Source organism: Triturus cristatus, chromosome 11 (genome assembly GCF_964204655.1).
Source record: "Triturus cristatus chromosome 11, aTriCri1.1, whole genome shotgun sequence".
NCBI classification, from domain to species: Eukaryota; Metazoa; Chordata; class Amphibia; order Caudata; family Salamandridae; genus Triturus; species Triturus cristatus.
The window spans coordinates 991,609,949-991,622,475 of NC_140594.1; the positions used below are offsets into that span (position 1 = coordinate 991,609,949).

Sequence of the window (12,527 nt, forward strand, 5' to 3'; positions counted from 1 at the left end):
AGACCGTCACTCACGCCCTGGTCACCATCAGACTCGACTATGGCAACGCACTCTATGCCGGAATAAACAAAAACCTCACACGCAAGCTACAGAACACCGCCGCAAGACTAGTCCTCAACCTGCCAAGACACTGCCACATCTCCCAGCACCTGCGCACACTCCACTGGCTCCTCATCGAAGCTAGAGTCACCTTCAAGATGCTCACCCACGCTCACAAGGCCCTCCATGACACCAGACCAGCATACCTGAACAGCCTACTCAAATTCCACGCACCCCAAAGGACCCTACGATCAACCCAGCTCTCCTATGCCGTGGTCCCCCGCACCAGTAAGACCAGATCAGGCGGCCGCTCCTCCTTCCTCACGAGCCAGAGCCTGGAACGCCCTCCCCCTCCACCTCAGACAGACAACATCTCTCCCCATCATCACAAGAAACCTCAAAACCTGGCTCTTCGACAGATCCTCTCCTTGATGGACTGGAACCTGCGAAACCCCCCTCCCCTAGCGCCTTGAGACCCTAACGGGTGAGTAGTAGGACTTAACAAATGCGCGATTGATTGATTGATTAATTGATTGATTGACGGTGATGCTAAGGATTAGGGTACAGGCAAGAGCTGAGGCTATGGTTGGTTGTATATTGAATCTAAGGAGTAGAACCATAAACCCAGTGTGGAAATGGGATCAGACAGTGTTTATATCAACACTCCATTGAGATACATGTTAAATAACTGTTTAAATGACTTGCCCATATCGGGTTTCTTTATACTATGATCAATGAATCGAAGAAGGTAAGCACACGGTATCTCGTAATAAGAGATCGATTTTATCAAACATTATATGGGTGAATGATTCAAATATAGCAGTGGTGCTCTACACAAAGGGGTAAACACGCAGATTCATTGTTTAAAAGCAAAATACCAAAACACAACCCAGAAGTGTTTGAAGAACAAGCAGCGGCAATAGACTCAGAAGTAAGATGCAAAGTGCCTAAAGCTATTAATGTCCATTACAGAGGCACGCTCTGCTCAAGAAACCTTGAAGTATATCTGTAAAGGGCTTATGGATCAATGGCATTTCAACCACTTGGTGACTTTCTGGTCATCTTCATGATGGGGAAAGCATTCAGAGCATTGTAATTATATACAAAGATATACAAAAGGATTTTAATAATTATTTGGCAAATGGAAATTTGTAATGCAACAAAAGTGGCCACTTGTGCTCACATGGCCTGATTCGTCTAACCGATTCCATCCTAAGTCTTAAAAGAAAGGTGTGATAAAAACAACACTGCACAGAAATGCAGGGAGTAAGTGGATCAATCCATTAATATGAGGGTGAAAGGGTGGAACTCATTCGGAAAACAAACATTTATATTAATTGTCTCACTAAGGGCCATATGTAGGTAGCATACAATTTACCACTTCTTAAATACCGAACTTTACCGATTCGGTATTTAAGAAGTGGTAACTCTTTCCATTCCATTCCATTGTATGTAGGCAATCATTCGGTAAATATTACCGAATCGGAGAAATTCGGTAATTACCGAATCGGTATTTACCGATTCGGTAATGAGGCATACCTTCCCATTAATTCCTATGGGCCTGGAGGCCCATAGGAATTACCGATTCGGTAATGGGGGGAGCACATTCAAGGGTGGCAGGGTGTCACATTGACACCCTGTTGCACCCTTGATTCCTGCATGTGTGCACATGTGGCGGACATACATGCCCTAAGGGCATGTATGTCTGCCACATGGCGCTCTTTTTTCAGCAAAATATTGCTTTTTGCAATGTATTCGGTATTTAACACCAACCTATATTTGGTGTTAAATACCGAATTTCAATTCCCCGACAACACTCATTAGTGTTACCTACATCTCATTTCAGGATTCGGTATTTATTACCGAATCCTGAAATATGCCCCCTACATAGCAAATGCCAAAATACCGGTCGGTAACGGGATAATTACCGAAAATCGTCCGTTACCGACCGGTATTTGGCTTCCTACATATGGCCCTTAATGAGAGGATTCTGGGGATGCGGAAAAAAAAACTGTGTGCCTCTGAAAAAACCAATAAACAGAACAGAACAACGATAACAAGAGCTGCCCTTAAAACAGCGGGAACCTGGGCTCATAACATATTTAGAACAATGGTTCACCTGAATTTCATTTCGGCAAATTCCTCAGTAGGCCAAAACAGATTTTTTGGCAACCTACTCAAGCAAACAACAAAACCTAGCTTAAGTCTAACTCCTAAATTACTTCCTGAACATTCTTTAAGCCAGGGAAGCCACTGTCCATATATAAGCGCTTCACTCATGGTTATTCCATACCACTTGGGTGGTAAGTGCGCCTTCTCAACCTTTCACCCCATTACATGGTTTATTTGTATAGTTCCTTTTCTATAAAGTTTAATTGTCTTATCCATTTTTCTGGCACTCGCACCATCCAAGTGAGTACAATCAATCATTGTCCTTTTTCAGCAACATTTGGTGTTATTGGCCACTCATTCTTCAGGTGAGTGCTAATGTATATCCCACCTTACATATTGTATGCTTTTTGCAACACTGTGTTCATGGTTTTGTGTATCATGCCATCAGGTACCCTGAGACTTAATCGACCCTGTGGCTCTCCTGTTCTCGGGTAAATATTCCATCTTTGATGGAAGGTCATAGCTCACAGTGCCATATTACGAGTGTAACTTATGAACTGCAAGTAACAAAATAATGGCTGACAAAATCAGTAACCCACTGGACTGACAAAATCAGTAACCCACTGAGCTATCCACCCAAAATAAATTTATGCATGATACAGTGAGCTGCATGTTCTTTGCAGCAGGCATGTTAACCCTCTGCGCTACTTTAGATGAGTCAAAACTGCCACTAGACATAACTCTGATCCCTCTCCAGCAAGAGCATTAGTCACTCGAGTCATCTTGACACTTTTATTGTTGCCTGAAAACTGTTGGATATAAAAGGAACAATGTAGCGGATGCTTTTAAAGCAATGACAATTTGCAAAACTCAGTGTCCTCAGCTCAGCGATAAACTGACCCCCTGTAACTAAACCGGCCCCACACTTCCAGCCTCACACAGAAACGCCCGATGCCCACCACGGCCAGAATGGGCTTTGCATGGTTGAGATTGATGAAGAGTAGCAACGTACCAATGAGTACGTTTAAGGTGCGCCGTGAATAGTTAGGTGTAATGGAAATGGAAGAGGGATGGGCAGCGATGTCAGGTACTGAAAGGGAAGCTTGAATGGAAAAGGGAGGGTCCAAGTTGAACACAGAAAAATCACTGGAAGAGCTCCTGCAATTACATTGGGATACAACTAATCAAGGTTAATACCATAATGCCAAGTATATTCATGATACAAATAGCTCACAACTGGTATATGTAATGATTGAGACACCCTATTGTGGATCCGACACAGTTGGTTTCACAGACAGTATGCACAATGTCTATTGGGAAGCTTAATAACTAATACTCAATATGTTTGCAATACCATTGCTTCACGATAACAATTTGCAATGACTTCATTAAAACTTAATATGGATCCATAATGGTTAATTTCGGGTCACTGACAGTTCACACAATGTCCATTGGGAAACTTCATATCTGAAGCTCATGGTAGAGGCATGAATTGTAAATGAATATGATGAAAGGGCCATGAGACCATGTGGCCTTCAAGCGGATAATAAATCATTTGACTCACAACCAATATAAACAGTGTCTTGGAAGGAACTTCATGTTTTCAATTTGGAAACCGCGGGAGACATAGATTATAAATTAACATAAAGGGACATATTTAGGAAGTCTTGCATCACGTTTGCCCCACGCAAAGTGGTACATGTGTGTCACAAAGGGAGATCCATTTGCCTTCACATTTATGCAGTATTCAGGACATGTTACCTCCATGTGGTAAAATAACTCTTTCTATCACCTGCCAACAAATATATGTTTACTATGTGGTTTGGGGGTGATAAATGTGAAACCAGGGCAGCATTCTTTTTTTGTGTGTTGTATTGTACTGTTGTGTTGTTGAATTCAATCCTTCACTTTATGCCATGCTGTCCAATGTAAACTATGATAGATTAAATTACATTGATAGAATTAAATTTGGAAAAGTGTTGATACCTTTGTTTGATGGAGCTGTGTTTCAATTTCTTTGTGTTCAGAGTTAGGGGGCATTCGGAATAGTTGCTGCATTTATAATGTCCTTGAATGGGTTGGGAGTTCCACATCCCTATGATGGAATTACACATGGATTCCAGCTGCATGCTCTCTCTAATTGATCCCCTACATTCTTTTCTTTATAGAATGAAAACAATGGTGCATCATTGACTAAATTGGCCACTATCAATATTATCCAATGTTTGTGACAATTTTAACAATTTTTGTTGGCGCAGGGAGTAAATGTGGTAATGCGTGGTATTCGTTTTATTTATGTCTTCCTTCTGATTTCTATAAGATTTTCATTTGTTTAATAGCTTTAGTGACAGGTTGGTGGGGATATCCTATGGATTTCAGTTTTTCAATAAGGATTTGGGCTTCCCCAAAATATTCCTTCTTTCAAGTAGAGTTCCTCCTGATAGGGAAGAACTTGGCATACGAATGGTAATCCTTGTTTGCCTGTGGGTGGATACTGGAATAGCCTAAGTCAGTGTTGCCATGTTTGGGTTTACAGTAGAGTTTAGCGGACAGTTTTCATTCATATGAGATAATCTTAAGATCCAGAAAAGGGGGTGAAGGTGATTTTGAGCCAATCAAGGAAGGATAGCAAAGTATCTACATGCCTTCTCGATATTAAAAAGATGTCTATGTAGCATTTCCATAGATGTATGTGATGTGGGTATGGATTTCTCTCTGGTAGGGGAGTTGTTTGGTTAAGACTATTTGTAGTAATGACATTGGAAAATCTCTGTGCGTTAGTACGAGAGTTATTCTGGACTCCAATATACTTTCACAATAGAGAGGCCGTCTTCTTGAAGTATATTAATGTAAACATGATTTGATGCAGAAACGTTCAAAAATATTGTTTGACATCACACTGTATATCCTCTGTCTGGTTGATCAGATCAAAGATGTCCCAAACAGTGTGTTGAAGAGACAAATGGTTACAGAAAACAACTGAATCACAGCCAGACCCTATGAGCCTCCTGGGTGCATGTTCTGTGTTCTTATGTATTTTCGGATTGGCTGGTTTGTGTGGGTTTTTGTTGTTAAGGAATAAAGACTCATTCTGTCTTAAAAAGCCAGTGTTGAGTGCCTCTTTTGTGAGAATTGTGAATGCTCCCTTCTTTCTCTTCTGTAGAATTATGACCCAGTGCCTGATATTCATTATTGACTAGCTGACCAGGATTTCTTGTCTATATTTCGTTTTGTGTATTTTGAGGTCACCCGTTATTATGGTTTGATGATGATATCAACATTATCTCATAGAGACTGTAAGGCAGTATGTTATTCTTTTGAGATTTTATATGGAACATATTCATAGTATTTTTTATATTTGGTTAAGTCCTTCAACCTCAGTTTCCCACGGGTCAATACCTCTGGTGCAATCAATGATTTGGGGGGATTAAAGGTTGAGAGTGGACGAAGTTTAAGTCCTGTGTTATTAATGGAAACAGGACGTGTTTTACATTAAAAAAAAACTTTAAGTCCTACCCAATGAAAAATTGTACAAATTGGCATTTAGTTTGAAAAAATCCACCACTTCAGTATTCACAAGGGAAATACCCTTCCTTAGAAACATAATCTCTGATTCCTTCAGTACACGTTGGGATAAGTTGATGCTATGCCCTTTCAGTCATTGTTTTTGCACCTTACATTACCGCCGACCCTCTTCCGTTTTCATTAAGCATGAACATTCACTCTGCACTCTAAACCTATTCATCGATACATCGCTACACTTCTTCCATTTCGATTACGCCACGTCCAAAGCCTATGTATTAATACAACAAACCTGTGTATTAATACAACGCTATCCTTCAAAATGCTAATTCTAATTGATCACTCCCACAATAATTTTTAGGTCGAGCATTCGAGACCTCTTGTATATACTTTAGTATATACTTACATGTGTATGTACTTTGTGGGCTCTGGAGATCAGCCCTAAGACTTGTCTGCTTCCACATAGGGACGTTTTTTCAGTTCAACTGCCTCTATTTAACTGTCTTGATAGAAAACGACCAGTAGAGGTTAGAAAAATACCATAATTGCTTTCTGTAAAGGGACTTTATTTTTTTTATTTTTCTGGCAACTTCCTCTATTTAACTTTCTTGAAACAAAACGACCAGCAGAGGTCAGTAAAATACCAGAATCACTTTAGCATTCTCTAGATTCCAGTCCATAGTAATTGTCTTCCACGAGCACCCGTAGACAATAATATTTTTTTAACATTTTGTATTTTCACTGATATGACCACCGAAGGCCCTGATTTCATATTAAAAACAGAGCTTTGAACTATACCATTTCCTGCTGAAATGCAATATTTCTCTCCATGTGTTCCCATACCTGGCGTGTCACGCAGTTTGGTGCTTACTTTCCCTCCATGTTAAAGAACTGTAGATGTTTCAGCACCCAGGCTAATGTGCTGCATAGCTAAATACATATAAGGTCCCAAAGGCGAGACCGATTGCTTTGCAAATGCTTGTTTCTTTCTGGGGCCGTACACAACATCTATCATGTTAAGTGTGTTTGACAATCCTTCCTTTTTAACTAGGGTTGAACCACTTCTTCCTCACAGATAAAAACTATTTGTCAGGCGTAGGCTCTAATTGTTTTAGTGCTGCGTCATGCAATTTTAGTAGAGCTGAATACCTACCCTCCTGGCGAGATTACTTTCTTCTTCTGACGCACACCTCGATTTTTCAATGTAACATTTCCAGCTCCTCTCATCCATTGAGTCTATTAATATGAATGTTTGTTTTCTGTATGATTTCCATCCTTTTACCCTCTTTTTGATGCCTGTATCTTCTTTCGCCCTGCCATTCCATTTTCAGAAAAAAAAACAGCTTCTCCGTCTCCCCTCCCCCTTCTTTTCTTGTTAGGTCTAGTGGGGAGTCAATTAGAGGAGTCAGATCATGTAGGCACATATGGCAAATTTTGTAAAACAAAAATCATTACAGATATTTTCAAGTTCTTTTTGCATATATCTTTATAGGCAAAGTCAATGCTTTAAATGTTTTCCTCGTCCTGATGATGTCCAGCAAAACATGAAATGTTCGATGTGCCCTAGACGCATACGGGCTTTAAAGGTATACTTCAAGTTTAATGAGCAGAATTTGTCTTTACAATTGACATTAATAGCTTTAGGCACTCTGCATTTAATTTCTTTTCTACGGCCGATTCTAGTGCCTCACAGATTTCTGATGTGTTTTTTAGTTTTAAACTGTTGTTATCACTTTGCATGTTCCCTTGTTTGTGTATAAGCACTACTTCTATAATTAAATGTAAATGTAAATGTTGTAGACTTGTAAAGCACACAGCTGCCCCAGCAACGGGGCGTCCCGGTGCTGTAGACCGCTGGGGAACCCGTCCTGGCTATCCCTGTGAGATGGTCCCTTTCTGGGTATCTCCACGGTGAAACCAGGCATCCCCGGCGTCTGTGGGGGGCCGTTGTAGAGATGAGGCAAGCTTAATGCCCAGAGTTGCCGAGTGTGTTCCTGGTTAGAGTAGGTACCGAGGCGAGAATTATCGAGTCCGTTTTGACCCTGGTCCACGACCCTGCCGCGTCGGGAATTGAACCCTGGTCCCTGGCCGATTCTCTGCTTACGGGTCTGCCGCCTCTAACTAGTGAGCCACACCTCTCCACGAGTGTATTACTCAATATTACCGCAAGTCATTTAAACCATTATCTAACTTGTACCTCGTTAGAACACTGTTGATTTAAGGCAGTTGAATCTGTTGTGTGTCAGGAGATTGAAGTAAAAAACATAAGAACCTAAAAAAATATTGACTCCATAATATTGACTATCACCTTATCATCAAGGTAAGTCTATAAGGGTAGTAATACGTTTTCTACTCTAAAATACACATTTATGTACCCTGTGTGTCTATATATATATATATCTATGCATATATATTGGCACGGAACATAAATGTGGAGTAAAGAATAGTAAATCTACACTTACCTATATATACTTTCCTTGATTTGGTAGTAGTTGAAGTCTTGGAGACAATATTTTTGTAGGCTGAGCTTAAAGACTCATTATTGTGGTACTACACCTAAACATTATAGTCTGGGTTAGGGCTGATGCTCTATTTTCATCAATATGACTTTCCTTAGTATTGATGCATCATTTGTATGCAGCTGTAAAAAAGTGTCATTATAAATTGCTGATTTTGTATTCACTGTTGTTCTATGTCTACACTATAGCAGTATTAGTTTCTTCACAGATTCTTTTGCAGGACCTCCATGGATAATATGCTGCCTCTACAACTTGTACAAGATGTGCAGCATTGCTTTTGTTTTCTCTTGTCCAATTGAATCAGTGATGTTTCTTACAGAGGTTTGGGGAGCTTCCCAGACATGCAGAAAATGGAAGAGTTAAGTGGTGAACTGTGAGGAGACCACAACTTTGATCATCTCCCTGTTTCTCCATTAATTGGTATCCTCTGTCTTTACTTAGCTAACCTCAACCTGGTCCCCAGTGGGGCATTCTCAGAGGGTCTCAGCCTGCCCACACAGCCTTTACTGCATTGCCTGCTTTGACTGCAAGGCAGTACTGGGTTCTGTCTCCTTCTGTGCTGGCTTTTTATGTAACAGCGACAACACTTCAGCAACCAAGCTCAACAGCCACGTCACCCAGACCCCACTTCTTCGTCACGGAAAAAGTGCATTCTTCCGTTTTCTGCATTACTAGGCAACTAGAGCATGAAGTGTAACCTTCAAAAGGCATATATTGTCATGCACCACTGTATAAAACTACATCATAGGACTTTAACTACTTTTAAACTTCCAAATTTAGAGGAAAGTCATGCCATTATTAAATTATTCACCTTCACTGTCCGGTGCCATGGTGACTGTCAAAGACGAATGTGGAAAAAGACTGACAGCGTTCCGATGTGTCCCTTTACTTGATAGAGTATTTCCAGAGAAGCTTATCCCGTGCATATCGACTTCATTGCCCATGCCAATGAAATGCCAAGAAACACTGTCTCCTTCGCACATGTCCAGTCCAGGTTGGTTGCCATACATATAACCATTTATAGCTGAAAAGAGAGTTTTAAAAAGGTGAGAGGAAAAAATTAAAATCCATTACTAAATGTGATGGACATGCACATATACTATCTGTGTTTAAGATTGTGTTCTATTTTTTCCTACTCCACCTACGTGGCATTAGATACATTCTATGATGAAAGTAGAGGATGGAAAAGAGATCGGGAAGACAACTGTGAAAAATTGTCCACTCAGTAGCAAGACCAATCAATTTACACTCTCCATCAGTAGTGCCTTTTTGTCAGAACTCAAAATGACAGCATATGGCAGGTGTTTCTTATCTTTAATATTTCTAGGATGATCATAGGAGATGTTTGAGAGTGTAAGGTTTGTGGAATTCAAGTGTAGTCAAGGGAGGAGAATTGAGTCCCTCTTGTCATGGATGGACCTCCTGAGTCTTTCTTACCAGTGCATGGTCTCCAGCCTCACCATTGGAGTTCCAAGGTCAGGCTAGATACCATTGAAAATCCACCCAAAAATGTAATAAGAAATTAAGACATTTTGCAGGTGTTGTGAGCATAGGCAACTGGTGAAAAGCAGGTTGAGTTGAGCCAATGCGTAGGCTATTACAGTAGCTGTCCTTGCCCATAACAAGACCATTGATTCGGCCTTTGGTTGTGTCAAAGGGAGTGCAGATGATTTTCCATATGTTTAGTAACTATATACTTGCGGCACTGGTCAAGATAAAGGTGTCCATATTCCTAATTTGGCCATAAATACTTCTGAGATCCGTCATGGGAAAAATTAGTATGTGACATTTTAAAAAAATGGGGTTGGATAAAGTGGGGAGCTGTTGTGTGAAAAAAGAAAGAAATCCAGTTTTGAAGAGTGTCACATGAATAAGTGGACAGCGATTCAGTGGTACGTAGCTTTAAAAAATCCGAGAGACAGGATTAGAGGTGGGTACAAAATGATCAGAAAGAAATTAAGATGTGGGTGTCCTCAGATTGCAGGTGATAAGAGACACCTAATGATAATGAGGGGCAGAGCGGTATGATGGAAAGAGGTGCTAAACGCTTGAGTTGAGATAGAGTGCAGTTTTAGTATAGTAGAGGGCGGCAAGGCCATAGGGAAATGCGCAGAGGAGGGGATGTGCTGAAAGGGTGTTTTCAAGATGGGTGAACACAAGTTCTTCAAAGGTCTTTGACAAGAATGGTAGGTGGGGGAGACACAGCAGTAGTTGGAACTCACATTGAGACAATAAGGCTTTAAGTAAGAATTTTCTCTCTGTGAAATGTCTTTAAAAAACAGGTGACCTTGAAGGATCAACAGCTGTAAAGACCATCCTAAGTGTAGGTGTGATTGTGGCGCAAGGTGTCTCAGAACTGGTAGAGGGGGAGACACCCTCAGTGGGTGGCTGGATTCAGGGTTTAGATAGAAGCTTGATCATGAAATAATTACATACTGAGACAGTGTCTGCCCTCAAAAGTAAGACAAAATACAGGACATTGCATGTCTCACTTTAACATTTCCTGGCGTTCTTGAAATAGAGGGGTTTGAAGCTGATGCAGGAGGCTGTTTTGTCAAGTGTATGCATGTACGTATATATGTATGCATGTGGTATGGTATATTGCCAGACTAGCCGGAAAGGAGTGGACTTCTATACAGGGTCACAGACAAGCATAAACATGGACATATTGTATGGACTAAGAGTTTTGCCTTATAAAATTTGGAACCTTCTTGTATTGGTATGCCTGAAATGCTAACAAAATGTATTTATGTTTAAAAAAAATTAAAAACATGTTTCGTAAATGCTTCTGTTCTAAGAAATCGTCTCACTTGAGTTCTCACTTAATCATAAGGTGCATATAGCATCTGAAGGGGTCCTTACAGTGCATCATATTAGACTCTTGGAAGTCAGGGTTCTCCTTGTCTGTGACATTAGAATGTTTTGCAAACATCCCAATATTGTCATCCAGGTACCAGCTCAGATTTTCATCAAACACTGTAGCGAGCAAGGCAAAATTCTTGTGTCTTTTGCTTCTTGTGTCCTGTGGGTAAAAATAAGCAAATTACAATGAAAATATACCTAGTAAAATAGTTTAAATTGCTTGAATTGCTTTAAATCTGTGAATCAGTACTTGATCCCTTAGAGGTTTAGCCTTTTGATAGTGATCCAACAGCCCGTGGGGCTGCACAGGCCCTGTTCATGAATGCCTAACAAAGAACTAACAGCCATATTTACAGATCCTCTCTTGTTGTATGGTATTTTGGTCCAAATTGCTCCTGCCGGCATCCCAGAAGACTATACTACTGAAAACTGACCCCAGAATATCATGACACAAGAGTATCGAGGAAAGAATATCAAGGGACAAAATACCAAAAGGACTCTGCATATAGGGAAGTAATATTTACTATTTCAGAAACAATCCTGAAAAGCAGGTATTTCTTTCTGAAATATAAAAAAAATGGCTCTGATGTGCTTGGACCCAACAGCCTATGCGTGGAGTTCCACTGATGAACTTTCCTGCCTGGTGCCTCCATGCCCTTCATGGTAGACTTCGGCAGGAAACATCCGCGTCAGAATGCCTGTCCTAAGCATAGTGGGGGTTCTGACGGTAGCAGCCCGATACCGGCCTGAATTTTTCCCCCATCTGTAAATGAGTCATGGAACCCTGACTGTGGCAGATGAGGGCATCAGCCACTTACAATGGTTGTCCCGCTTCTTCTAAACCACAGAACAGGTTCCCATTGCACTTTCAGAAAAGTTTGGGAACAGTGAGATTTGGAAAGACCTTTTGATTTTATATACTTATATAGAATTCCTACATGGACTTCTTTTCTCATCTGAAAGTGTAGTGACACAAACTGCTATAGTAGCCCGCCACCATTAATCTACATGGGGATTTATTAGACTAGAAGTATGTTATTTGTTTATTGTGTTAGTCAACAAGCATTAGACCTGGCACACTAGTTTGGTTGAACTATTCAAACTCAGCAAACCTTTCAATAAGTTATATACTTATATAGAATTCCTACATGGACTTCTTTTCTCATCTGAAAGTGTAGTGACACAAACTGCTATAGTAGCCCGCCACCATTAATCTACATGGGGATTTATTAGACTAGAAGAATGTTATTTGTTTATTGTGTTAGTCAACAAGCATTAGACCTGGCACACTAGTTTGGTTGAACTATTCAAACTCAGCAAACCTTTCAATAAGTTATTAAATTTGTAGCAGATAGATCATATCCAAGTTTTACTGAACAAAAGGTAAAAAGCTCACAAACACAACTGCCTGTGGATAGTTACAGTAATCAATACTTGGCTCACTAGTTATATGCATATTATGCACCTCTGGAT

At 40.4% G+C, this 12,527-nt stretch overlaps 1 protein-coding gene across 1 annotated transcript in view; it reads right to left on the reverse strand.

The window, feature by feature from the left end:
- LOC146785798 (ceruloplasmin-like) overlaps nucleotides 1-12,527 on the reverse strand; it is a 252,009-nt gene that overhangs the window by 71,658 nt on the left and 167,824 nt on the right. Inside the window, exons 10-11 of the mRNA XM_085635073.1 lie at nucleotides 11,055-11,214; nucleotides 9,004-9,216 (exon numbers count right to left, since the gene is read on the reverse strand). Coding sequence (XP_085491199.1) covers nucleotides 9,004-9,216; nucleotides 11,055-11,214 — 373 coding nt within the window. The remainder of the gene's footprint in view (nucleotides 1-9,003; nucleotides 9,217-11,054; nucleotides 11,215-12,527) is intronic.